This window comes from Salmo trutta, chromosome 11 (genome assembly GCF_901001165.1).
Source record: "Salmo trutta chromosome 11, fSalTru1.1, whole genome shotgun sequence".
Taxonomy (NCBI): Eukaryota; Metazoa; Chordata; class Actinopteri; order Salmoniformes; family Salmonidae; genus Salmo; species Salmo trutta.
This window is the reverse complement of record NC_042967.1, coordinates 19855739-19883684: the sequence shown is the minus strand read 5'-3', so window position 1 is coordinate 19883684 and position 27946 is coordinate 19855739. Positions and strand designations below refer to the sequence as shown.

At 45.3% G+C, this 27946-nt stretch overlaps 1 protein-coding gene across 4 annotated transcripts in view; it reads right to left on the bottom strand.

Annotated features, from left to right (window-relative positions):
* The window catches only part of LOC115202411 (zinc finger protein 638), a 51281-nt gene extending 26633 nt beyond the window's left edge, over positions 1-24648 (bottom strand). For 2 of the 4 annotated variants that reach the window (XM_029766541.1, XM_029766542.1), the window contains exons 1-2: positions 24085-24648; positions 37-1627 (exon numbers count right to left, since the gene is read on the bottom strand). In XM_029766541.1, the coding sequence (XP_029622401.1) occupies positions 37-1627; positions 24085-24176 (1683 nt within the window). In that variant the 5' untranslated portion in view covers positions 24177-24648. Of the gene's footprint in view, positions 1-36; positions 1834-9357; positions 9492-24084 lie in introns of those variants that run through there. The other 2 variants (XM_029766544.1, XM_029766543.1) reach the window with 2 other exon arrangements.
* Positions 24649-27946: the final 3298 nt, after the last annotated feature.

Sequence of the window (27946 nt, the reverse complement as noted above, 5' to 3'; positions counted from 1 at the left end):
GGCGGACAACGTGTGCGGTACAGGTACGGTACTCACCTTAGCCCGTTCACATTGCATGTCGCACAGGGAGCAGGTGTGGGGGTACACCTTCGGAGGGTCCGCCGAGAAATCACCTATCATGGTGGGTGTTGGGAGCCTCTTGGTTGCGCTAGAGCTGCGTTTGGCACCGGAGGGTCTGGTTGATTTTGACGACTCACTCCTGGCTTTGAACTGTGGCCTTGATCTGGACCCTTCGCGCTCCGACCGAGATCTTGATGGCGGCTCTCTGACGGGCGTTCTTTTGTGCTTGTGAGCGTCGGGGATTGGAGCACGCCTCCTGTAGTCTTTGTCTTTCTTTGAGTCAGAGTCGTCGTCGTGCCGCCTTGGGGATTCAGCTTTACGTTTCAAAGACGAACCCGTGGGCTTTGACTCTGGTTTAGTCGCTCTCTCCTTATGCGGTAGCTCGCGTTTGTAAGAGTCTCTACCCTCTTCCGCTGCCCTACTCGCGTGGCCGTAGTCGATAACTTTACCCGCCGTTTGTGTCACACTCAGAAAACTTGGGATGTTGGTCGTACATGAATGTGCAGGATGCCGCTGTGGTGGAGAAGGACGCGGCGGTGGCGGCAGGTTAGGAATAGCAGGGTGAGTTTGAGAGAACGCAGGAGGGCCTGTGTTTCTGTTTGTTTTGTGTATCTGTATGTCACGTAGGATGAAGGGCAGAGTGTCTGGAGTTAGTTGGTCATCAGGGTAGTGGCTGAGAACCTCCAGGTCATCGTTTGACAAACCGAAGCCGGCCAGGATACTGCCTGCGCTCTCGGGTACGTACAGACCCTGCATGTTTCCACCCTGTGGACGACCCGGTTCAGAAACAGGAGCATTCCAGCTTTGCATGCCCCCTCCTGAATGCCCGCTGTTGGGGTTAGCATGAGAGTGGGAGGACTGCTGGAGGTGCTGCTGCTGATTGAGACCAAAGAGTTTACTGGGAGTCTGGTAGTTGGACCAGTCCACATCTTGCATCTGATTCTGCTGGTCATCGCAGGAGAGCGAGACAAGGTTGTTGCTGTTAGAATAGGCAGTCTCTGAACTCCCACCCTGACCGTCCCCGTGCAGGCGGGGATCTACACAGTGCTGCCGGGAGATCTGGGTATTCTGGTTGAGTAGTCGGTGGTCCTCGTCCCTCCCGCCCTGAACACGGACAGAGATCGCTGACTCCAGCTCCTCGGGTAGCCGTGTTTGCGGCGGGAACTGACCCGCCTGGTAGCTGTTCATCTGGGCCATGTTGTTGCCGTCCGTAGAGTGGCCCGGTTGTTGTTGATGGTATGGCATGTTCCTGGGCCTGTTGAAGGGTGCCCCCTGTTGCTGAGGCTGGTACATGACGGGGGCGAGCGACTGAGCGATGTTGTTGGCAGCTGCTTGCTGGAGAAGGTTGTGCAGGGCCAGTTGCTGGTTGCCGTGGTTACTGGCAGCGGCGATGATGCTCAGTTGGTGCAGGGCTAGCTGGGCTTCGATCTGGGCCAGGCGGATAGCCGCGGACGGTCCGAAGAGGAACGGGGTTCCCCGGCCTATGGTACCGAAGGCGCTGGCTGCCCTATCTGCCCAAGCTGATAGAGGGTAGAGCTGGGATCGACTTTCTGTGAGCAACGCGAAGCTGAGAGGTGGAAAGCAGAAACAGGATTACAGATGCTGGGCCTCCTCAAATTTGATTTGCTTGTATTATTTCTTCTTTTTGGTTTTCTTACAGGAGGGGGTCCCTATGTAGTGAGAAATGTCTATGATTTCACTGTTTTTGTTTCCTTTTAAATTGAGGGGAGGGGAAATTCCATCATCTTCTCTTAAACATCTTGCAGTCATGCTCTTTTACAGGGTGGAAAAGCAAAGCAATGTTAACTATTCAACACCATTAGACTTACCATCAATTTGATACAAAGGCCAATAAAAGAATAACTTGTAAGTACTAGAGGTCGACCGATTAATCGGAATGGCCGATTAATTAGGGCCGATTTCACGTTTTCATAACAATTGGTATTTTTGGCCACCGATATGCCGTTTTTTTTACACCTTTATTTAACTAGCCAAGTCAGATTAAGAACACATTCTAATTTTCAATGAAGGCCTTAGAACGGGGGTTCACTGCCTTGTTCAGTGGGTTTCGGGGATTTGTTTTTGCAACCTTCCGGTTACTAGTCCAATGCTCTAACCACCTGCCTTACATTGCACTCCATGAGGAGCCTGCATGGCAGGCTGACTACCTGTTACGCGAGGGCAGCAAGAAGCCAAGGTAAGTTGCTAGCTAGCATTAAACTTATCTTATAAAAAACGATCAATCTTAACATAATCACTAGTTAACTACACATGGTTGATGATATTACTAGTTTATCTAACGTGTCCTGCGTTGCATATAATCGATGCGGTGCCTGTTAATTTCTCATCGAATCACAGCCTACTTCGACAAACGGGTGATGATTTAACCTGTCAAGGTATAGGGGGGCAGTATTTTCGATTTCGAATGAAAAGCGTGCCCAGAGTAAACGGCCTAATACTCGGGCCCAGAGTCAAATATTTGCAAATTATTTGATTTGGATAGAACACACTCTAAAGTTTCCAAAACTGTTTGAATGATGTCTGTGAGTATAACAGAACTCATATGGCAGGCAAAAACCTGAGAAAAATACAAGCAGGAAATGAAAATCTGGTTCCTGTAGTTTTTTCAAGTCCCTGCCTATTGAACACAGTGAGTTAGGGTTCATTTTGCACTTCCTAAGGCTTCCACTAGATGTCAACAGTCTTTAGAAAGTTGTTTGAGGCTTCTATGGTGAACAGAGAGCCAACAAAGGAAGTTGGTGACCCAGGGAAGGGCATCAGTTCATTTGCACGGGTTCACGCGAGAGTTAGCTGTGTTCCAAAACGTTTTTCAAGACACTGGAATCATGCGGTTAGAATATTACTGAAGTTGTGATCGAAAAAGGCCCTAAAGATTGATGCTATACAACGTTTGAACGAACGTAAATATAACTTTTTTTGACTTTTCGTCGTGACATTTTCCTCGCGCGTCCTACATTTTGAGTAGCTTATTGAACGCGCAAACATGGAGTTATTTGGACATATATTATGAACTTCATCGAACAAAACTACATTTATTGTGGACCTGGGATTCCTGGAAGTGCCTTCTGATGAAGATTATTAAAGGTAAGTGAATATTTATAATGCTATTTATGCATTTAGATGACTCCAAAATGGCGGGTATCTGTAATTGCCTGATGTATTTTTCTGAGCGCAGTACTCAGATTATTGCAAAGTGTGCTTTCCCAGTAAAGTTATTTTGAAATCTGTCAATGCGGTTGCATTCAGGAGATGTTAATCTATAATTCTTTGAATAACAGTTTAGTATTTTATCAACGTTTATGATGAGTATTTTTGTAGATTGTTGTGCTGATTCACCGATAGTTTTGGGGGAAATACATTTTCTGAACGTCACGCGCTAATGTAAAATGGGGTTTTTGGATATAAATATGAACTTGATAGAACAATGTCCTAGGAGTGTCATCTGATGAAGATTGTCAAAGGTTAGTGCATAATTTTAGCTGGTTTTCTGCTTTTGGTGACGCTTGTCCTTGCATTGAAAATGGCTGTGTGTAATGTTTTGTCTATGTACTGTCCTAACATAATCTAACTTTATGCTTTCGCCGTAAAGACTTTTTGAAATCTGACAACGTGGTTGGATTAAGGAGATGTTTATCTATAAAATGGTGTATGTTTCAGAAATTTTAATTATGACATTTTGTTGTTTTCGAATTTGGAGCGCTGATTTTTCACTGGCTGCACGGTGGGTGGGACGCAAGCGTCCCACTAGCCTCAAAAAGCGCATTTGCGAAAAAAGCACTGTCGTTGCACCAATGTACCTAACCATAAACATCAATGCCTTTCTTTAAAATCAATACACAAGTATATATTTTTAAACCTGCATATTTAGTTAATATTGCCTGCTAACATGAATTTGTGTCACTTCTCTAGCATTCCGGGCAAGCAGTCAGGGTATATACAGCAGTTTGGGCCGCCAGGCTCATTGCGGACTGTGTGAAGTCCATTTATTCCTAACAAAGGCCGTAATTAATTTGCCAGAATTGTACATAATTATGACATAACATTGAAGGTTGTGCAATGTAACAGGAATATTTAGACTTAGGGATGCCACCCGTTAGATAAAATACGGAACGGTTTCGTTTTCGAAATGATAGTTTCCGGATTCGACCATATTAATGACCAAAGGCTCGTATTTCTGTGTGTTATGTTATAATTAAGTCTATGATTTGATATTTGATAGAGCAGTCTGACTGAGCGATGGTAGGCAACAGCAGGCTCGTAAGCATTCATTCAAACAGCACCTTCGTGCGTTTTGCCAGCAGCTCTTCGCAATTCTTCAAGCATTGCGCTGTTTATGACTTCAAGCCTATCAACTCCCAAGATTAGGCTGGTGTAACCAATGTGAAATGGCTAGCTAGTTAGCGGGTGCGCGCTAATAGCGTTTCAAACGTCACTCGCTCTGAGTAGTTATTCCCCTTGCTCTACATGGGTAACGCTGCTTCGAGGGTGGCTGTTGTCGATGTGTTCCTGGTTCGAGCCCAGGTAGGAGCGAGGAGAGGGACGGAAGCTATACTGTTACACTGGCAATACTGAAGTGCCTATAAGAACATCCAATAGTCAAAGGTATATGAAATACAAATCGTAGAGAGAATAGTCCTATAATTCCTATAATAACTACAACCTAAAACTTCTTACCTGGGAATATTACATGGCACATATTGCACTTTTACTTTCTTCTCCAACACTTTGTTTTTGCATTATTTAAACCAAATTGAACATGTTTCATTATTTATTTGATTCTAAATTGATAGTATTTATGTATTATATTAAGTTAAAATAAGTGTTCATTCAGTATTGTTGTAATTGTCATTATTACAAATAAATAAATACAATTAAACCCCCCCAAAAATATATATTTTTAATAAAAATAAAAAATAAAAAAATCGGCCGATTAATCTGTATCAGCTTTTTTGGGGTTAGGGTTAATCGGTATCGGCGTTGAAAAATCATAAATCGGTCGGCCTCTAGTAAGTACACAAATAAGTACAATAATGAAAGGTACCCAATGGCACTTGTTTTGGACCTACCCACCACATAAACAATTTTCTGGGAGAAAATCTAAACTGAGCTAATGGGCATGTTAAGATGTCCTAGAAGAATGGACCCGTTGCTACTTGTATCAGGTGTCACAGAAAACAGGCCATTACTTACACAAGCACAACTCAATCTTCTAAAAATATATATACACTTTGTGGCCTGCAAATTGATTCTTTTGATTTGGATAAAAGACCAGCAACCTACTATAAAAATCAGTGTTATTATGAGATTTTTAAAAGGCTGCCACTGGAGAAAACAAATTCCATACTTCAGAACAAAGGCGGGGGAATCTTTCCCCTAATCTTGCACATACCCTGAGAAGTGTCATGGGTAATAAGAAAGAAGGTTTATTTTTGTTAATGTAATAAAAATGTAATTATGTTATGAAATGTACAAATAACTGTCAAAATAAAGTAAATGCCAACAAAGTGTCTTAATAGGGCGTTGGACCACCACGAGCCGTCAGAACAGCTTCAATGTGCCTTGGCAGATTCAACAAGTGTCTGGAACACTACTGGGGGGATGCAACGCCATTCTTCCACAAGAAATTCCATCATTTGGTGTTTTGTTGATGGTGGTGTAGAATTGGGTTAAGATCTGGTGACAGACGGCCATAGCATATGGTTTACATCGTTTTCATTCAACAAACCATTTAGTGACCACTCGTGCCCTGTGGATGGGGACATAGTCATCTTGGAAGAGACCACTACCATCAGGATAGAAATTCTTCACCATAGGTTGACGGTGATCACTCACTCAGAACGGCTGTGTATTTATTGGCATTTACCTTGCCCCCTTAAGGGACTGAGTGGACCTAAACCAAATTGGAATCATGTTGGAATCATGGAAATGTATTATTCTAATTCTATAGTTAGAATATAATAGCAGACACTTTGAATACAGTGTTGGTTGACATGAAAATTAACAAAAATGCCAGGGAGGAGACAGGGTAGCAACAAAAGTGTTGGTAAGTGTTTCCTAGGGGACCCTATAATCTTTGGCTACATTTAATGTTCTCTTAGCTACTGCATGTAGTGAACATACTCAGGCTTCACTTATCCCTCTGATTTTGAAGATAATGTTGCACAAACATTCTGATTTAGGTCTACACCATCACTGGTATTATCAGGCTGTATAGCTAGTTACATTTTCTCTGACATTTATTAGCTAGCGGGCCTAGGTCTGTGTGGAAAGCGGCACAGAAAGAGAGCGGAAAGAGATGACTCAAGTAGTGGAGTAAACTATAAAAAAATGGACATTACACATGGCGTATCAAATTTAACAAACCAAACACTCAAATACCATTATAGAAGGTAAAGTAAAAACCCAAACCGGTCCGTACACCAAATACTGGTATATTTCAGCAATAAGGGAAGAGGGGGTGTGGTATATGGCCAATATACCACGGTTAGGGCTGTTCATAATCACAACAACGCGGAGTGCCTGGATACAGGCCTTAGCCATGGTATATTGGCCATATACCATAAACCCCAGACGTGCCTTATTGCTATTATAAACTGGTTACCAACATAATTAGAGCAGTAAAAATAAATGTATTGCCATACTCGTGGTATAGTCTGATATACCACAGCTGTCAACCAAACAACATTCAGGGCTCGAACCACCCAGTTTCTAATGTAAAATATGGTATACCAACCAGCCCTGTCACTTTTGTTTTCTGTTGCTTATGTTATGTTTTATGTAATCTTGATTCTTGCTTGTATTCAAATATATGTACAATTTGATATGATGTTGACCTGAAACAAGGAATATTAAGGGAAAAATTCTTATACATAAATTCGATAGAGGCCCAAACAGCAGTATTTTTTACACCTTTTTCAGATGACAGACCGATTCAATTGTAAAGGTGTCCGCATGCTTCCCAGCCGAAACAGTTCAGAAGGGTTTGTACATGTATTATGATGACATTGTGACGTTTTTGTTTGTTTTGGACTTCAGTAAAGTTTTCTTTGGTTGTTCGGGCACAGACATTTTTCTCTCGAGGCAAGCCGAAGTCGGTAGTAGCCGAAGTCTACGCCCATTTCATCTGTGCCTGGTCAACAGTAGGGATTATTCAATAAAGTCTTTGTTGTCATTCAATGAGAGACTGCTCATTTTCACGCACATTTTTTCATTGAGAAATACTGCACCAAACATCTTAGTTAGATGTAAAATTGGGCGACTAAGATCTCCTCTGCAAAAACATTACAATTAATGACCGATTTCTTGAGTTATCTTAGATTAATTCTGACGATTTTGAGGAAGTATATACTGGCTCCGGCGTCTCAAAAATGGACAAAGTGCTATTGTAGCCTTTTTCAAATTTTTCAAGAGAAAGGTATTTTAAGGGAGTCTGATTACACTCGTTCGGGTCGCATAGGCTCCAGTCGAACTGAAGCATGCTGACGCCTTAAGGAGTCGATGAGTAAACGCCATTTCGCCATTAGACTCTGATGATAGTCTATCTTGTAACTGAGAAGTCCATCAGCATCCTGAACAAATTTAGTCCACCGATCAAGCAAGCTTGTGTGGATATTAGGGATAGGTTAGTTAGAAGCTAATCTGTGTTGGCATCATACATCAGTCTCAAAGAGGAGAAGTTCTATGCATAAGAAAGGACAAGTATATAGGATTCTGATCAAATGACAATGAGTGCAGTAACTAGGAACATACTCCATTGATAGAGGCTAACTACCTTTAGCACCTATTGATGACAGCAGTGGAGGATGGTGGGTGGAGCTATAGGAGGACGGGCTCATAGTAATGGCTGGAATGGAATAAATGCAACAATATCAAACACAAACATATGGAAACCACGTTTGACTACGTTCCATTAATTTCATTCCAGCCATTACAATGAGTGTCCTCCTATAGCTCCTCCCACCAGCCTCCACTGGATGATCATATGTCTGGCCATAAAAGCCCAGACACTTTCTCTAAACTTTAACATGAATCACTTGCAGTACAGTTAGGGAAACATACAGAACATATCAACGATAAATAATTTTCATAAAACAAAAAGGTTAAATTACTACACAGCTTCATAGGGTTAGGTTTCCCACACTGCCATATTACAGTGCTTATTTACGGAAAACGGAAGACGGACGCCACAAACCTGTAGTCACAAATATACTATCAGCTGCAACTGCGTTAACCTGGTCCAACTCCTCCCCTTTCTCAATTTTCAAAAGAGAAATAGGGTGTGTCTTTGATGGTTAGTTATGTCATTCTGGTCATGCTCACCGAAACCGACGTAGCTAGTTCGTTTTCCAGTAACTACATATGTGTTGACGTCATTTCAGACTTGTTTTTGGAGAAATGGCACATTGGTCAAATATCTTAGTAATCCAATTTTGTATTTAAGCATTAAATGACCTGGTATGATGGTGCATTGATCAGTTATACCGTTTGAATACGTTATTTTTTGCCCAAAGCCGACCTTTAAAACAGTAACTGTATATTTTCCATTTGTGAAATTGTTTTGATGTGATATGAAAGTAGACAGCTTTATGTTTCTAGAACCATACCGCAATTGAAAACCGATTCACATTTAGATGGATTATTTGGCTGCCAGAGCCAATTCGCCTCTAAATAGAAGATGTAACGGTAAGGCCCTTGCACTATAACGTTACTCCGACCTTAGCTTCTAGTCCATTATTGGGCTACTAGCAACATAGCTGTAGGTGGCCGGGTATTCATTTACAAGAGTTAGATCGCTAATATAAAACACGACTTGCTGTACTGTAAAGTTAGCCTATACATTATATACAAAACTGCACAAGATGTCAAATGCCGCTTAATTACAAACACCTTGATTCGCTCTGATGCTAACCAGTTGAAATAAGGACAGTTAGTTACAATGCTAGTTAGCTAACCTAATCAGCAAGCTGCTGTAATGCCCATTTTATTGACTAGTACCAACCAGCTGTGCACTCGTGCAAATACATTCCTGTCGTTTTATAACTTACGTTTGCGGATAAATACGTTCCACATTGACTAGCTGCAGTGTCCGACTAAATGCAGCTTTCCAGGCCTAACGTTAGGTTAGCTAGCTAGCTGCATTGTAAGGCCATTTTGTTTTTTGCTGCGATGCCAGTAGCAGAACGAGAAAGCATGAATGGTATTTTATCACCGACGCGAACGGTGATTAATATCCGTGAAGATGCTATTTTGTAAAATAATCTGTTTAGACATAGCTACCTGTCATACAATACCGGGTGTGGTTCTTTGTTTGTCTTTGTGGGACCTGTTGAAATCGGCTCTTCTCTTCGCTTTGACGAAGAATATAAAAGCTTGCGCAAAAAGCCCTACAATGAAAACAGGCTGACTAATCAAGAGCAGAACCAATGATTAAATCTTAGGCATTAAATCGAATCTTATTGCGCCTTTTCTGCTAAAAAAAAGACGTACGCCACACATACAGTATCTTCTTTTCTATCAAAATGTGTAAATTATAGTTTATTCATCAATATAATTTATGTAAACTACAAACAACGTTTCTACTTCACTACCAGCATAAATCAGAGTTATTTAGTGCTCCTATTTGCAATTGTTTTGTGAAGTTATGACAGATTGCATATTTGGTCAATATTGAGATATTAGACATTTGTTATGGGAAACTTGTGTTACATGCTTCTGTATTAGACACCTACTGTTATGTACTGTACACTTTTATTTTTTTCAAAAGAGTGCATAAATCAGGATGAGGCTAAATTAGGATTTGAGACTGTCACTCCTGATGGGAATAAATAAAGTTGTATGGAATTGACTGTGTCCTGTGATTGGCTGTTCCCAACATTCCGGTGTGTCTGTGGCCAAAGCTCCCATGACCCTCTCATTAGCTTGTCACTTGACGAATTATCAGGCTTGTAACGGCAACTGCCTTCATCCCCCCTGGGTCATATTAAACTGCTGTCATCCACACACTGATAGAGAGAGGGATAGACAGAGGCTGTGCACGTGTGAGAAAGAGAAATATTGTGTTTGTGAGATGTAGGCCTAGGTCCTAGATAATGGGCATTTTGTGTGTGTGTGCATGTGTTTATGAGAGACAGAAGCTGTATGTTTGAGAGAAGGGGGGACGAGCGAGAAAAGGAATGAGAGACAGCATGCCGGTGTATTTAAACATGCCACAGACATCTGATCCAAGCGATGTATTCGATACCAGAAACATTTAAAAACAGACACAGTAACACATGATCCATCCATGCCGGACTGGTAATTGATACGGGGATGAACTATCTGACAACATTATGTACTGTATGCGCTATCTCTCTCAGTGGGTTTGGTGGTGGTGGGGGTCCGAATGACTTGCCTCTCAATCATATTTCCAGTCATAACTAGTTGCTGTTTGCGTCACCAAAGTGCACCTGTGGGCAATGTCCCCGATACCCCACAGCGGCCGATGCTAGATTTGGAGACATGTCGTGGGGATGAAAAACACACAACCCCTGCCTTTGGAATCCACCTCACCTCTGAACTCTGAGTCAGATTATAGATTTTTTTTCTTCATCATGCAAATTCCCATCACCCAACCTGCCTGACTCCCTTGCTGTGTCCCTTACTCCACTCCCCCCTTTCTTTCTCTCTCGTCTCCCCCTACCCCTTGCATCCGCCCCAGGGCCCCTACCCCTCGCCACTGCACCTGTTCGACGGAGTTCTTTGGAGTCACTCACGTTTCATGATCAATGAGGTGAAAGATACATTGGCTGTCGTAAATTTACCCCTTAGCCCCGCGCCTCACCCTTCAGCCTCATGGCAATCATTATTTATTGGACAGAGAGGCACATTATTCAAACACCTGTCTGAATGGATAAACAAGTGCTCACAATGTTGACAGGATAGGGTAAGGAACGGACGGGACGGCTAGCTAACGTAGGCAGGGAGATACGTGGATCATAGGCAGACAGCATTAGCTAATGGAGATGTACGTATGCCATCTTGTATGTGTACAAAACAAAAATACCAACCATATCACAAGATGACAAGATGTATGCTGTTGCTAGGCGTGTTGCATGAGCATGTGAAGACAAGCCAGTGACTACTGTCCCTCCATGACGGTGGAGGGTGTGTTCAGTTACTTTCCCAATCTAAGGGAAAAGAAGAAGATGATGACGATGGTGATGCATGTGACGTTATTTTCACAGGTAATAATATGGTTATTGTTGGGGGGAAACAGAACATGTCTGTAAATCCTCCAGGCATTCCATAAACTGTGTCTGTATGACTACAATTTCAAATCAAATAGGGGCCTACCATTTTTTTATGTCCAGGCTATTTCGGTGGCATAGTACATGTATATAATAATCATATCAAATTATTAATCAAACCTCATGACTGACCACACTGAGAAAATAACGTATCTCTATTTCGCCAGTCTCAACTTAATAAGATGATCATGTGCTCTTGCTACCAGAATATCCCTAACAAGTATACTCTCACTGCCCATCTTGTTTCCGTAGACCCAACACTCTCTTATATCAGCCGCCCGCGTCCTCAGATTACAGAGCTCCAACTACTACTGCTGATGCATGGTGTGTGGTTGTCGTTGCTGTCGTAAGCCTACCCTAGGTGCTGGGACAAAGGTGGCGGGTTGTGGGGGGAGTCGGGTTGTGAAGGCACGTGCGTGGGGTTTCAAATCAACCTCGGAGGGATGAGAGGAGACACTGAAGTGATTTGGTGCAGACAGGATGAAAATGATACGGGTGCCCCAGGTGGGACAAACAGAGCGGTATGGGGTGTTTCTCACTTCCCCCCATGGGGTTTGCATCATCAGCAGTGAAAGCGAGGGGAAAACAGCCTGGGTGTTAACAGTGCTGCATAATGGATTGGCTTCCAGTCTGGCTTGTGATATCATTAATGTGTAATACAGTACTACAGTGTAGGACTAATTAAGAGCAGGTGGTGGACTGGAGAGGATTCAGGCCGACTGAATTCAGAAGTCAGACTTCCATGCTAGAGCAAATCTCTCCTACGGACACCCAGCCGCTCCATGTATTCGATGTATTCCAAAGCTAACACACATGACTCAACTTGTCAACTATATAATAATCAAGCCCTTGAATAGGTGAATCAGGTGAAAGAGTTCAGGGGTACAACTAAATTGTGAAACTACTGGGGTCCAAGAGGAGAGGTTTGAAAACCTCTGTGCTAGAGAGGTATCTCAGCAATCCACCTTGAGATTGAACTGACCCCTAACCTTGAGTTTGAACTGGCCCCTAACCTTGAGGTTGAACTGGCCCCTAAACACAGACCTAGGATCAGATATCTTCAGCCTAAATCCTCATTAGGATAGAACTTAATATCTGACCCTGGAACCAGCGGTTAAGGTCAACTCCTATCAACTCCTACAACAGAACATAGTTAGACCAAGTAACAACACAATCAATAGGGAAATGTAGCTTTGTTTGCACATCATGAATACTCCTCAGTAGATTAACTGAATCTGCCCACACTGTTGCCTAGACAACCACTAACATATATATTACATCCAAGGGGATTGGATTGGATGAATCACTCAATGTAACACCACTGAACTGCCCTGTTGGTCTCCCACCCCGACCCCTCTTTGCAGTGTTGCAGTAATGCATGACAGGTGTAGGCTTCATGACTTTGAGCGGAACGCCGTAGTCGGGGGTGTAAATTAACAGTGTCGCCAGCCGTTCAGTTCCACTCCCTCAAACATCCCAGAGTGGCTAAGCCATCAACAGCTCCATGCAAATTACTGGGCAATAGAAATGCAGAATGGAGATTCAATGAGAGAATGTCGCACTGTAGCAATTAAAATGTATCATACGGTTGGCTGCAGAATACCAGTAGTAAGGAGGAGACCTAAAAAACAACAATCACCAACTAAACCATATTTTCTCTCTCTCTCCCTCTCTCGCTCACTAACAGTTCATTTAGCTCACACTCTCTCTCTCTGACACCATCTCTCTCAAGTGCCCATCACGAGTGCTTAGTACATAAATCTTTTTTAGGACTCCTTATTTTTAGACCCAGGCGTGGTGGGTATAGGCTAGTGGCGATCACTCTAAGGCAACGTTGCAAATGGCAGCCTTTTGCACACAGTGCATTACTTTTGACCAGGGCCCACAGGGATGCTCACAGGGTTCTGGACAAAAGTAGTATACTATTTAAGGAATAGGGTGCTATTCGGGATGCAGACTAAGACTCCTCTCGCTCCCAAGAGTGAAGGAGGTCACTGCTGAGACTGCTACAGTCAGAATCTACCTACTGAATGACAAAGTTTCCCAGTTGTGTAAAAACATTCTGTCACGCCCATACAATATGTCCCTTAAGCTAAAAGTGCCTGAGCTAAAGCTTTATAAATGGATGTTATGCGATGCTAATAACTAGGTTACGTAGTGCCTGTTGGGCAGCGGCCAGTTCCAAGTGATTTACTGCCAGCAAATACAATGATTTACAATATCGCCTTCCCCCTTTAACCAATCAACTAGAGCATTGCTAATGGACGGTGGCCATCTTGTCCTTCTAGCACATCGCTAATTTGTGCTATTCAGGTACACGGTGTGACATTTCTGTGCAGAGGGGCGCACCACCAAATAAAAATAAACCCAGAAGAACCTGATGATAAGGCACATTAGCATGACTTTATGTTCCTACAGGCAATGGGATATAGGTAACTCGTGTTTAATAAGCACCTCAAAATAGGTTTGGCGCATTTCAGCTAAGCCGTTACTAAGGGACAACATTATAGACCAGTGGTTCCCAACTCCGGTCCTTGAGTACCCCCAACAGCACCCATTTTTGTTGTAGCTGCGGACAAACATACCTGATTCAACTCATTGAGGGCCTGATGATTTGTTGACAAATTGAATCAGGTGTGTTAGTCTGGGACAACAAGAAAATATCTACTGTTGAGGGTATTCGAGGACCAGACTTAAGAACCACTGTTATAGACCATCACAGATTTTGACACTTTATTCTCTGCTGTATCTATAATATGATTTAGTTATACCGTCCTACGTGCCGTCCCATCACATGTGGGCATCGTAAAGGCCATGCAGCCTGTGTTTCATTGACAAGCATCTTGTGATTATGATGTATTCACATTCAGTTACATCTAATTTCAATCACACAGAGGATTTTGTTTCCTCTGAGCATGACACATTCAAAGTGATGTCCTACAGCAGGGATGACCAACTCCAGTCTTCAGGAGCCTGATCGGTGTCACACTTTTTCCCCAGCCCCAGCTAACACACCTGACTCCAATAATCAGCTAATCATGATCTTCAGTTTAGAATGCAATTTGTTTAATCAGCTGTGTTTGCTAGGGATGGGGAAAAAGTGTCTGTCCCGTGAGGACTGGAATTGCCCATCCCTGTCCTACAGTGCGTGGGTCCAGTGTGTCTTGCTGTGTGATTAAGGAGAGGAATAGGGGAGGAGGGACGTCCTCTCAGCCTCTGTTACTTGGCAGACCCCAGAACCCTTACCCAGACCTAGAGTGCCCCACTCAGATCCCCCTTGGCATAAACTGACCCTTCAAACTGCTTCCAACACATGAGATCAGTAATCGTTAGGTGTGATATAAATCTCCTCAAGTGACTGAAGGGCTGAAATAATCTCAGTTAGGTATATGTACGCACAAAGGCAATGGACTGCAGCTCAACAGCACATGTGTAATAACAATGACGAGACGTTTGGTGTTATGGCTCAGTCGGTAGAGCATGGCACTTGCAACGCCATGGGTTGTGGATTCAATTCCAGCTGTGGCCACATATAATTAAGGATTATCTGGATATTTCACTGTTAATCTGGTGACTTTTGTCCCGGCATAAAAGTCACCAGCCTTGACCTTTTAACAAGTGCAATGAAAACTTTACTGCCATGCCTTGTGATGTTTTGTGGGGCACGAGTGTTTGTCAGGCATTGATTAATTGATTCCCTGACTCACAAAGCAGTCAAACAACGCGCCTGAAAGACGGCGTTGCCACTGCATTAAACGCTTTGATTTACACCTTTAGTTTACAAGCCCACCACTGTGAAAAGATGCAGGCCGGATTCTAGTTGCTTTAGACAGTTAAAGGACATTTATAAGGCCCCCTTGACCCACAGTGGCCAACTGTGACTGTCACATTGCATGTGTATAAATGTATTTTATTGTTTTCTCTTGCGTAGCTCTGACATGACCAGCCTTTTTAGAGTGTTTATTTTAGATCCTCGGCAGCCCATGGCATGATGTGTCAGTGGAAAGCCATGCAGTTTGATGAGGTATAGGTTATGCACGTACTTACTGTGGTGTTTTCACAATCTTTATGAGAGTTCATTCTGAGAGAGCATTCTGACTGCGGTGAAATAGACAATTGTCCAAATTAGGAGAAAATTATACCCACACGTCATGATCTGATCATTTGGCTTATTTAAGACCCTGTTTGAACCTCTAATCAAGTAGGATTTAAAGATTCTTACAAGTCCTGGAACTAGGTTAATGAGAGAATTAAAGGGTCACACACAGAGAGTGGGGAAACAGTCCTAGAACTAGGTTAATGAGAGAATTAAAGGGTCACACACAGAGAGTGGGGAAACAGTCCTAGAACTAGGTTAATGAGAGAATTAAAGGGTCACACACAGAGAGTGGGGAAACAGTCCTAGAACTAGGTTAATGAGAGAATTAAAGGGTCACACACAGAGAGTGGGGAAACAGTCCTAGAACTAGGTTAATGAGAGAATTAAAGGGTCACACACAGAGAGTGGGGAAACAGTCCTAGAACTAGGTTAATGAGAGAATTAAAGGGTCACACACAGAGAGTAGGGAAACAGTCCTAGAACTAGGTTAATGTGAGGGTTAAAGAGTCACCCACAGACAGTAGGGAAGTGAGACAGTGTAATTAGGGAAAACAGTGTTAGCAGGGAAAACAGTGGAAACCCAGGGGGTGGAAACCCAGCCTCCCTGTGGCTCAGTTGGTAGAGCATGGTGTTTGCAATGGTGTTTGCAACGCCAGGTTTGTGGGTTTGATTCCCACAGGGGGCCAGTACAAAAAAAAAAAATAATGTATGAAATGAATTGAAATGTATGCATTCACTACTGTAAGTTGCTCTAGATAAGAGCATCTGCTAAATGACTAAAATGTAAAATGTTAGCATGGAAAACTGTGGAAACCCAGGGGGTGTTAGCAGGGAAACAGTAGAAAACCCAGGGGGTGTTAGCAGGGAAAACAGTGGATTGTAGGGCTCAGAAAGCTCCAACTTGTGTCAAGTGCAAATCTGTGTCAAGTGCCAACCCGTGTCAAGCCAGAACAGTCACTATCACAGCCATGGACAAACCCTATCAACTCTACTTTGTTCTTACTGGACTCTACAAACTTGTATATGTAGCAAACAAATCCAAGGCCAAAACCATAAGACCAGACAGGGGTTTAAAAAAAGGAATGCGACAGGTGAGACTGCTCTCTGACCAGTGTCTGTGAGTGACTCAGGCAGCTGCCAATCGTAAAACTTTTATCCCCCATATACCCCTCAGAGAGTCTGCCAGAGCAAGACGATGCATCATACGCTTCCAACTTAGCATCCTCAACTCCCACCTCCCACCCGACCAAGTACATTAAACAGCTGATTTATTTAAGCTTAAACCTTCGTTAGTTAGTGTTCAACCCTATAATGATAGGATGATACATTGGATGTCATGAGTCTTTGTCTTAATGAGTTACAGTATTGTGCTCGCAGTCTTTAGAGACTGCTATACAGGGATCAATCCCTAATACCTCGCTAACGCTGCTAATGTTTACATGGTATTTAGAGACTACTATACATATGTGTTATTTCATATTTTTGATGTCTTCATTATTATTCTACAATGTAGAAAATTGTAAAATTAAAGCAAAAAACGTTTAACTGGTACTGTAAGTATACTTTGAATACAATAGTAAATGATCCGTCCTTAATTAGACTTATCACTATAGAGTGACCACATGTTGTCCCAGATTGTGCGGGACAGTCCCATATTTCGTCCCACGTCCCGCAATCAAACAATCATGTCCAGTATTTGATCAACAAATTCAAACGTCACTCATTAGATTTATTTTATAGATTTCTCCAGATTTTCAGTCAGTCACTTGTGGTCACGTTGTGCTTATGAAAAGATTCCGAAATAATTCAGATCCCTTCCCCTTTTGCACATTTTGTTACATTACAGCCTGATTCTAAAATGTATACAATTATTTTCTTTCCTCATCAATCTACACACAATACCCCATAATGAAAAAGCGAAAACAGGTAAACTTATATATATATCTATAGCGGGACGTGGGACGAAATATGGGACTGTCCCGCACAATCTGAGAGAACATGTGGTCCGGCCTGCAACCTATATATATTAAACTGAAATACATTATTTACATAAGTATTCAGACCCTTTGCTATGAGACTCGAAATTGAGCTCAAGTGCATCTTGAATCCATTGATCATATTTGAGATGTTTCTACAACTTGATTGGAGTCCACCTGTGGTAAATTCAATTGATTGGGCATGATTTGGAAAGGCACACACCTGTCTATTTAACGTCCCATGTAAGAGCAAAAACTAAGCCATGAGGTCGAAAGAATTGTCCGTAGACATCCGAGACAGGATTGTGTCGAAGCACCGATCTGGGGAAGGGTACCAAAACATTTCTGCAGCATTGAATGTCCCCAAGAACACAGTGGCCTCCAGTATTCTTAAATGGAAGAACTTTGGAACCACCAAGACTCCTCCTAGAGCTGGCCACACTTCCAAACTGAGCAATAGGGGGATAAAGGCCTTGGTCAGGGAGGTGACCAAGAACCTGATGGTTACTCTGAAAACTCCAGAGTTCCTCTGTGGAGATGGGAAAACCTTCTAGAAGGACAACCATCTCTGCAACACCACCAATAAGGCATTTATGGTAGAGTGGCCAGATGGAAGCCACTCCTCAGTAAAAGACACATGACAGCCCGGTTGGAGTTTGCTAGAAGGCAGCTAAAGGAGTCTCAGACCATGAGAAACAAGATTATCTGGTCTGATGAAACCAAGATTTAACTCTTTGGCCTGAATGCCAAGTGTCACATCTGGAGGAAACCTGGCACCCTTCCTATGGTGAAGCGTAGTGTGGGCAGCATCATGCTGTGGGGATGTTTTTCAATGGCAGGGACTGGGACGCTAGTCAGTATCAAGGGAAAGATGAACAGAGCAAAGTACAGAGAGATCTGTACTTTGTCAGAACCTGACAGGCTTTGAAACAAGTCTCTGAATGTCCTTGAGTGGCCCAGCCCAGACTTGAACCCAATTGAACATCTCTGGAGAGACTTGAAAATAGCTGTGCAGCGATGCACCCCATCCTTGGGTATGACGCTACTGTACAAGCTTGCCACACCTGTATTTCGGGAGTTTCTCCCATTCTTCTCAGCAGATCCTCTCAAGCTCTGTCAGGTTGGATGGGGAGCAATTTAATCAATTTTAGAATAAAGCTGTAACATAATAAAATATAGAAAATTCAAGGGGTCGGAATACTTTCCGAATGCACAGTATATGATAAGGATGTGGTACTGGTGACATAAAAAACTTCTCCAGTCAATGTTGAGATCTGATATTCTGCGCAAGACCAGATGTTTGGCCAATGTCATAGACATATCAGCCAATTCTCAAACTTTTTTGGGATAAATTCCAGCAAAACTTGGAGAGGACAGATATGCCTAACTACTTACAAAAAGTGTGCTACCGATGAAGAGCTACAAAAGTAAGCAAATAGCTGTATTAGACTGAAAGATAGGATATACGGTCATTTCACATTTGTGTTGCTTTCATATTTACTGCTACTTCACTCAATCCTCTCCTTGTTCGGGCAGCGCTCAAAAGTCTTTTAGCCATCGCCGCTCCACCTTTCATTTCCATTTGTTTTGTCTTGTTTTTTCGCACACCTGTTTTACATCCTTCATCGTGTCATGTGTGCATGTGGGCACATACGTGTTATGTGTGCTGGTTTTTCACCGGGTCTTGTTTGGAACCAATGGTATTGTATGCTGTACATTATTTGTGTGATGAGTGCTCTATTCGCTTTTGCCTTTGGCAGGAGTGTCGTTACGCAGTTGCGTCCGACTGTTTTCCTTCTGCCAAATAAAGTGTGCCTGTTCACTCATCTCTGCTTTCCTGCACCTGACATCAGTTTACCAGTTGCGCACACCATTGACAGAATTACACACCTACCATGGAGTCAGCAGGAGCAGGTACCCCAGATGTAGGGGTCGAGGAGCGCATCAGAGAGCATGCAGCGATGCTGCAACATCTCGGCGCCGCGATGGACCGCGTCGCCCAGACCATGGACCGCTGGGAGAGACAGAGAGTCCCTCCAGCGCCTCCACCAACACAACAGGGGTTATGACTACTCGTTCCTTCTGTACCCGGTCCCTGTGGGATGCGTCTCGCCCTTCCCAGGGAATATGATGGGACGGCGGCACGCTGCCAGGGTTTCCTACTACAGCTGGACCTATACCTGGCCACCATTTACCCAGCTCCCTCGGGAAGGGAGAGGATGTCCTCCCTCATCTCGTGCCTCTCGGGGAGAGCTCTGGAGTGGGCTACTGCCATGTGGGGAGAAGGAGATGTGGTGTTGGACCACTTCGAGGTATTCACCCGCCGCTTCCGGGCAGTCTTCGACCACCCGCCCGAGGGTAGAGCAGCGGGTGAACGCCTCTTCCACCTGAGGCAGGTGGTCGAAGACTCCTTGGGCACGAGGAGCACCCAGGGGTTCGCCCTGGAATTTCGCACCCTGGCCGCCGGAGCAGGAAGGAAAGACAGGGCCCTTATCAACCACTACCACTGCAGCCTGCGCGAGGATTTCCATGGGAGTTGGCCGGCAGGGATACCACCCTCACCTTCGACCAGCTGGTAGACCTGTCCATTTGGTTGGATAACCTGCTGGTCACCCGCGGACGCCCAGAGAGGGCTCTGTCGTTTCCCTCTCCCAGCACCACCGCTCCGGTGCCTATGGAGCTGGGAGGTGCTGCCCTCAGGGAGACCGGAGGAGGGGCCTTCACGTGCACCATCTGTGGCCACAGAGGTCACACTGCCGGTCAGTGCCGGGTTGGTTCATCTGGGGATCGAGGCAGCAGGCAGGGCACTCTGGCGTCAACCCAGGTGAGCCTGCACCACTCTCATCCAGAGCCCTCTGTTGTACACCTGTTTGTGCATGTAAAATTTCCCCGCATTCCCAGCATAAGGCACTCGTCGATTCAGGCGCGGCTGGGAATTTTATTGACAGAGCATTCGCCCATAGTTTAGGGATCCCCATTGTTCCAGTGGTTAGGCCTTTTCCAGTTCACGCTTTGGATAGTCTACCACTAGGGTCCAGGTTGATTAGAGAGGCCACCACTCCCCTGGGCATGGTGACGCAGGGGGGTCACGAGGAGAGAATCAGTCTCTTCCTCATTGACTCTCCTGTGTTTCCTGTGGTATTTGGCCTTCCCTGGTTAGCTCGTCATGACCCCACCATTTCATGGCAAAAGAGGGCTTTCACGGGGTGGTCATGGGAGTGCTCGGGAAGGTGTTTAGGGGTTTCCGTTGGTGCTACTACGGTGGAAAGTCCAGACCAAGTCTCCACCGTGCACATTCCCCCTGAATATGCTGATTTGGCTCTCGCCTTCTCTAAAAAGAAGGCGACTCAATTACCACCCCATCGACGGGGGGATTGTGCAATAAATCTCCTGGTAGACGCTGCACTTCCCAGGAGTTATGTGTATCCCCTGTCACAGGCGGAGACGGCGGCTATGGAAACATATATCTCCGAATCCCTGCGTCAGGGATACATTCGGTCCTCCACTTCACCCGCCTCCTCGAGTTTATTTTTTGTGAAGAAGAAGGATGGAGGTCTGCGCCCATGTATTGACTATCGACGTCTAAACCAGATCACTGTGAGGTACAGTTACCTGCTACCTCTCATAGCCACAGCGATTGAGTCAATGCACGGGGCGCGCTTCTTCACCAAACTAGATCTCAGGAGTGCTTACAACCTGGTGCATATCCGGGAGGGAGACGAGTGGAAGACGGCTTTCAGTACTACCTCAGGCCATTATGAGTACCTCGTCATGCCATATGGGTTGATGAATGCTCCGTCAGTCTTCCAAGCCTTTGTAGATGACATTTTCAGGGACCTGCACGGGCAGGGTGTAGTGGTGTATATTGATGACATTCTGATATACTCCGCTACACGCGCCGAGCATGTGTCCCTGGTGCGCAGGGTGCTTGGTTGTCTGTTGGAGCATGACCTGTACTTCAAGGCTGAGAAATGCCTGTTCTTCCAACAGTCTGTCTCCTTCCTGGGGTACCGCATTTCCATCTCAGGGCTGGAGATGGAGAGTGACCGCATTTCAGCCGTGTGTAATTGGCTGACTCCCACTACGGTAAAGGAGGTGCAGCCAACTGCCACCGGGTTTTGGTCAGGTAGCGGCTCCCATTACCTCACTGCTGAAGGGGGGACCGGTACGTTTGCAGTGGTCGGCTGAGGCGGCCAGGGCTTTTGGTCACCTAAGAGCTCTGTTTACCTCGGCTCCCGTGCTGGCCCATCCGGATCCCTCTTTGGCGTTCATAGTGGAGGTGGACGCGTCTGAGGCTGGGATAGGAGCCGTGCTCTCTCAGCGCTCGGGCACGCTACCGAAGCTCCGCCCTTGTGCCTTCTTCTCGAGGAAGCTCAGCCCGGCAGAGCGAAACTATGATGTGGGGGGCCGGGAGCTGTTGGCTGTGGTCAAGGCTTTGAAGGCGTGGAGACATTGGCTTGAGGGGGCTAAACACCCTTTTCTCATCTGGACTGACCACCGAAACCTGGAGTACATCCGGGCAGCGAGGAGACTGAATCCTCATCAGGCAAGGTGGGCCATGTTTTTTACCCATTTTGTCTTCATCCTTTCCTACAGACCAGGTTCCCAAAATGTGAAGGCAGACGCACATGTATGACACAGAGGAGCGGCCCATGGATCATACTCCCATCCTCCCGGCCTCCTGCCTGGTAGCGCCGGTGGTGTGGGGGCTGGACGCGGACATTGAGCAGGCGTTATGTGCAGAGCCCGCTCCCCTCCAGTGTCCCGCTGGGCGTCTGTACATTCCGTCTGCTGTCCGTGACCGGTTGATTTATTGGGCCCATACGTCACCCTCCTCTGGTCGTTCTGGGATCGGTCAGACGGTGCGCTGTCTGAGTGGGAAGTACTGGTGGCCATTATTTGTGTGACGAGTGCGCTATTCGCTTTTGCCTTTGGTGGGAGTGTCGTTACGCAGTTGCGTCCGACTGTTTTCCTTCTGCCAAATAAAGTGTGCCTGTTCACTCATCTCTGCTTTCCTGCACCTGACATCAGTTTACCAGTTGCGCACACCGTTGACAGTTTTACATTCCCCGAGACAAACCAGAATTGTTTCCTTGGCCACATAATGCCAGATTTTCATAAAACACATGTGGTTTCTTTTTTCTGCATCACTACATTTTGCACGAGGCAAAAGAGTAGCTTCGCTTCAATTAGCTCGTTCGTTGCAGGGCTGTAGTGCTGCCTGAGTACACCGGAGTGTTGCTCAGCCACTTCTCACAATGGTGCTCATTTAGTCAAGTTAGATCAAAGCTGAATCAATGTCTTGGAAGATCACATAATGATTAGTTAGTATTCTACATAACACAACCAAATATAATGGCATAGAACAATGTTACTGTCACACCAAACACACCACCTAATGTCTTATGAGATTTTAGGATGGTTAGCTGAATAGTCAAAAAAAGAAAATGTCTCATGCGGCCAAAACTGTGAATGTCCTGCAAAATCATCCTGTTGTCCCACATTTGTATAATTTAAATGTGGTCACTGTACTAAAACTGTTTTTCTGCCAGTCTGTTTATTTATTTACCCCCCTGTCCTTCATCACCGACTGACTGGGTTGGCTGTCAGTGGTCTCATTTACTGTGATGTGATGCGCCTCTGACTGTGCACTAAGCATTTACTGATTTAAGCCGTTGGATGGGGCAACACTAGAAACTTACTGTCTGTTGGGCTTACAATAAAAGAGTGATGACAAGTTGGAGCCTATGGGGACTGCTACTCGGCTTGCAGCTGTCTGCAGCAAATAAAAACATCTAGTTCACAACATACCGCACTATATATATATATATATATATATATATATACACAGTATTTGTAATTTCTAAACAGAAACAAGAAAAGATTACTATTTTGCACAGTACATAAAAAAATGACTTAAAAAGTTGGTAATAAACCACCTCGTCAACACTTTACACCACTTTATGGCAAAAGATTTGGGCTAAATTTGACCTGATCACTTTGATAGACGATTCAGCAAGAATTCCACAATGTCTTACTCTAGTAGTTGAGTTAAAGCGTTGCACTACCACTGTCATTGAGTATAGAATTACTAGCTGAGTCACAGTACGCCGACCCGGCACTGTTAGCCAAGTCACTGTATTAAACACTCAATTATTTTGTGGCTGAATTAGCGACTGTGCAAATTACATTCTTTCAAGGATCAGAAAGTAATCAAGTACCAGGTTGATTGGTAGTAAAGGTAGCAAGAAAGGTAGAGTACTTCTGGTAGTGTTTCATTCTAGACCACAAACAAACCTGGTAGAAGACCATCTAAAAAGCTGTGTTGGTATTTAGCACACATGCCATCCCACAACAAACACGTATACACACACCTAAAGCAAACGGATGCCTGCTTTATTTACAAAGCGCACCAAAACAGCATCCCCCCGGATCCCTTTACAATGCACTTCACCCACTTCACCCATTTACCCTTCAAACACGTATACACACACCTAAAGCAAACGGATGCCTGCTTTATTTACAAAGCGCACCAAAACAGCATCCCCCCGGATCCCTTTACAATGCACTTCACCCACTTCACCCATTTACCCTTCACCCCCTGTACTCTACCCTCTGACTCCTGAACCCTGACCTGACTCACTTGTTGCCTGGTTTGGTCAAGGCTGTGCAAGCTAGAGGTCTCTGCTGCTGGCCCATGTTCTGGACCCGGTTCTTCTTATTGTTCTTCTGCATCTCCTGGCCGGACTGTCTGGGACTCACAGACCAATGGGACCAGATCCCAGTGAAAAGCTGCAGTTAACAATTGTCTATTATGACTACAGGCTGATCCAGGACAGGTCCAGTGAACACTGGTCTATAATGACTTCAGGCTGATCCAGGACAGCTCCAGTTAAGACTGATCTATAATGACTAGAGGCTTATCCAGGACAGGTCCAGTTAACACTGGTCTATAATGACTACAGGCCGATCCAGGACAGCTGTGGACCCAGGCAGATCAAAGTAGTAGTAATCCGTATAGCTGTCTTCAGAATCTTGAGTCTTCAGAATCTTGAGTCTTTAGAATCTTGAGTCTTCAGAATGTAGAGTCTTCAGAGTCTTCAGACAGAATTAGAGTATTCGGGAACACATGTTTGTCTTGTTGTAGTTGAACTGTCCAGCGTTCCTCACAACGTCACTCAGCTTGCTCATCTTCTGTCAGTCATTCTTTCTGCCCCATGTTTCCTCACCCACAACTGTCTCCACTCTGTTTCTCTCTCCAGTCCCTGCCTTCATCCTCTCTTCACCCCTCCCTCCCTCCCTCCCCACACTCTCTGTCCCCTGCTGTTTTACGTAGCTCTGTTGACACAACCATACATACGATACAGAGCTCGATGGAACCTAATAAAGACCCAATACTGACCCCGTGTGTAAGCTTTGTACAGGGAACCTACCCCAGACCATTCTAGACCCTCTACTGCATCCTCAATCTATAATCACAGACACATAGCCATCACTTTATGTCCTCACGTGACAAAAAGCTGCTGTCCTGTACAAACGCTGCTGGACTGGTGGCTACAAAGGGGCAGCCCTTGTGGATATGTTGAGGGGATTCCAGGTCAAGCAGAGGACTAGGGGACCTTAATCATGTGTAAGTGAAGTCTCGTCTTCCAGCCAGACAGCTGAGTAAGAGGTACAAGTGCATCAGTCAGGGCCAGGCTGACAGTGCATGGAGGAAGAGGGGGCCTCACACCAGCCAGGGGAGGAATGTCCTTATGCACTTCCTTGGTCTGGGGGTGGGATGGTGGGATGCGGGGCATTGGGAGGAAGGGGGCATGTGGAGGAAGAAAGGTGGGGCTATTGGGGGCTTCTTTGGGGTAGTCAGCTGTCATAGTGTTGGGTTGAGAGACAGGGAGGGGGTGAAAGGGAGATGGTTGTCCTAGCTAAGGTCTTCTCCTCACTCACTGTGTAGAAGCTATTACCAACACACATTAACACTTTCTACATAGGCTACATAGTACTAACACTTTCTATATAGGCTACATAGTACTAACACTTTCTACATAGGCTACATAGTATTAACACTTTCTACATAGGCTACATAGTACTAACACTTTCTACATAGGCTACATAGTATTAACGCTTTCTATATAGGCTACATAGTAGTAACACTTTCTATATAGGCTACATAGTATTAACACTTTCTATATAGGCTACATAGTATTAACACTTTCTATATAGGCTACATAGTACTAATGCTTTCAATATAGGCTACATAGTAGTAACACTTTCAATATAGGCTACATAGTACTAACACGTTCCATACAGGCTACATAGTAGTCACACTTTAAATATAGGCTACATAGTATTAACACTATCTATATAGGCTACATAGTATTAACACTTTCAATATAGGCTACATAGTATTAACACTTTCTACATAGGCTACATAGTACTAATGTCATGGGCGTCGTAAGGATTGGACCAAGGTGCAGCGGGAATGTGTTTAGGCTGGGTTTCTGTACAGCACTTTGAGATATCAGCTGATGTAAGAAGGGCTATATAAATAAATTTGATATACTGCATACAGCTATACACAAAACAACTACCCACAAATCCCATAGAAAAAACACCCCTCTTAAGTAGGACCTTCAATTAGAAGCAACGAGGAGCAACTGCTTCCAATTGAAGGTCAACCCCATTAACTAAACATAGAAATAGAAAGACTAGAATGAACATCGAAATATACTATGACGTGACAGCTCAGGCTCCGGCCTAGGTCCCCAACCTAACCTGTCCACCCCCGCTGAAGGCTCAGGGCTAAGGCGCGTCGCTGGAGACCTCGGGCTGATGCGCGTCGCGGGAGACCTCGGGCTGATGCGCATCGCTGGGAGCTCCAGACTTTAGGGCGACTCTGGCTGCGCCGATTACGGACTGTAGGGCGACTCTCTCAGTTCTGGACTGTAGGCCGTCTCTCTCAGTTCCGGACTGTGAGCCGTCTCTCTCGGTTCCAGACTGTGGGCCGTCTCTCTCGGTTCCAGACTGTGGGCCGTCTCTCTCGGTTCCGGACTGTGGGCCGTCTCTCTCGGTTCCGGAATGTGGGCCGTCTCTCTCGGTTCCGGACTGTGGGCAGTCTCTGCTGGCTCCGGAATGTGGGCCGTCTCTGCTGGCTCCGGACTGTGGGCCATCTCTGCTGGCTCCGGACTGTGGGCCGTCTCTGCTGGCTCCGGACTGTGGGCCATCTCTAGACGGGGCACTGTCACCGGGAGCTCTGGACGGGGCACTGTTGCCGGACACTCTGGACGGGGCACTGTTGCCGGGCACTCTGGACGGGGCACTGTTGCCGGGCACTCTGGACGGGGCACTGTTGCCGGACACTCTGGACGGGGCACTGTTGCCGGACACTCTGGACGGGGCCCTGTTGCCGGACACTCTGGACGGGGCACTGTTGCCGGACACTCTGGATGGGGCACTGTCGTCGGAAGCTCTGGACTGGGCTGACGCACTGGAGGCCTGGTGCGTGGTGCTGGCTTTAGAAGCGCCAGACTAGAGACACGCACCTCAGGGCTAGTGCGAGGAGCAGGAACTGGATACACCGGGCCATGAGTAGGCACTGGAGGTCTGGAGCGCACCTCCTGCACAACCCGTCCTGGCTGGATGGTAATAGTAGCCCTGCACGAGCGGAGTTCTGGCACAGGGCAAACTGGGCTGTGCAGAGGCCTGATGGTTGCGGTGCGTAGAGCAGGCGTAGGGTAGCCTGGGCCTAGGAGGCGCACTGGTGGCCAGATGCGCTGCGCAAGCATCCTCCTTCCAGGCTGGATGCCCACTCTAGCACGGCACTTGCGAGGGGCTGGGATCGCTCGCACCGGACTGAGCATGCGAATGGGCGAGATCGTGCGCAGTTCTGCATACACCGGCGCTCTCCACTCCACACGCTCCCCATAATAAGCACGGGGAGTTGGCTTAGGGCTCAACCTTGGCCCAGCCAAACTACCCGTGTGGCCCTTCCAAAATATTTATTCGGGCTGACTCTCAGGCTCCCGTAGCTCCCGTAACTTGTCCTCCCATAATTGCCGTTCCTTCTGCCAGGTCCATCCTTCAGGTGCTTCCAATTGAAGGTCAACCCCATTAACTAAACATAGAAATAGAAAGACTAGAACGAACATCGAAATATACTAACATAGAACATTAACCACAAACCCCGAAACACATAAAACAAACACCCCTCTTACATAAGAACATAGCCCAACAAACCCCGAAACACTCTAAACAAACACCCCCTGCCATGTCCTGATCAAACTACAATAACAAATATCCCCTTTACTGGTCAGGACGTGACAACTAACACTTTCTATATAGGCTACATAGTACTTTCCGGCTTTCCTGTGGCTCAGTTGGTGTTTGCATGGTGTTTGCAACGCCAGCATGGTGTGTGCAACACCAGGGTTGTGGGTTCGATTCCCACGGGGGGCCAGTACAAAAAAAAAAAAAAATGCATGAAATTAAATGAAATGTATGAAATGTAT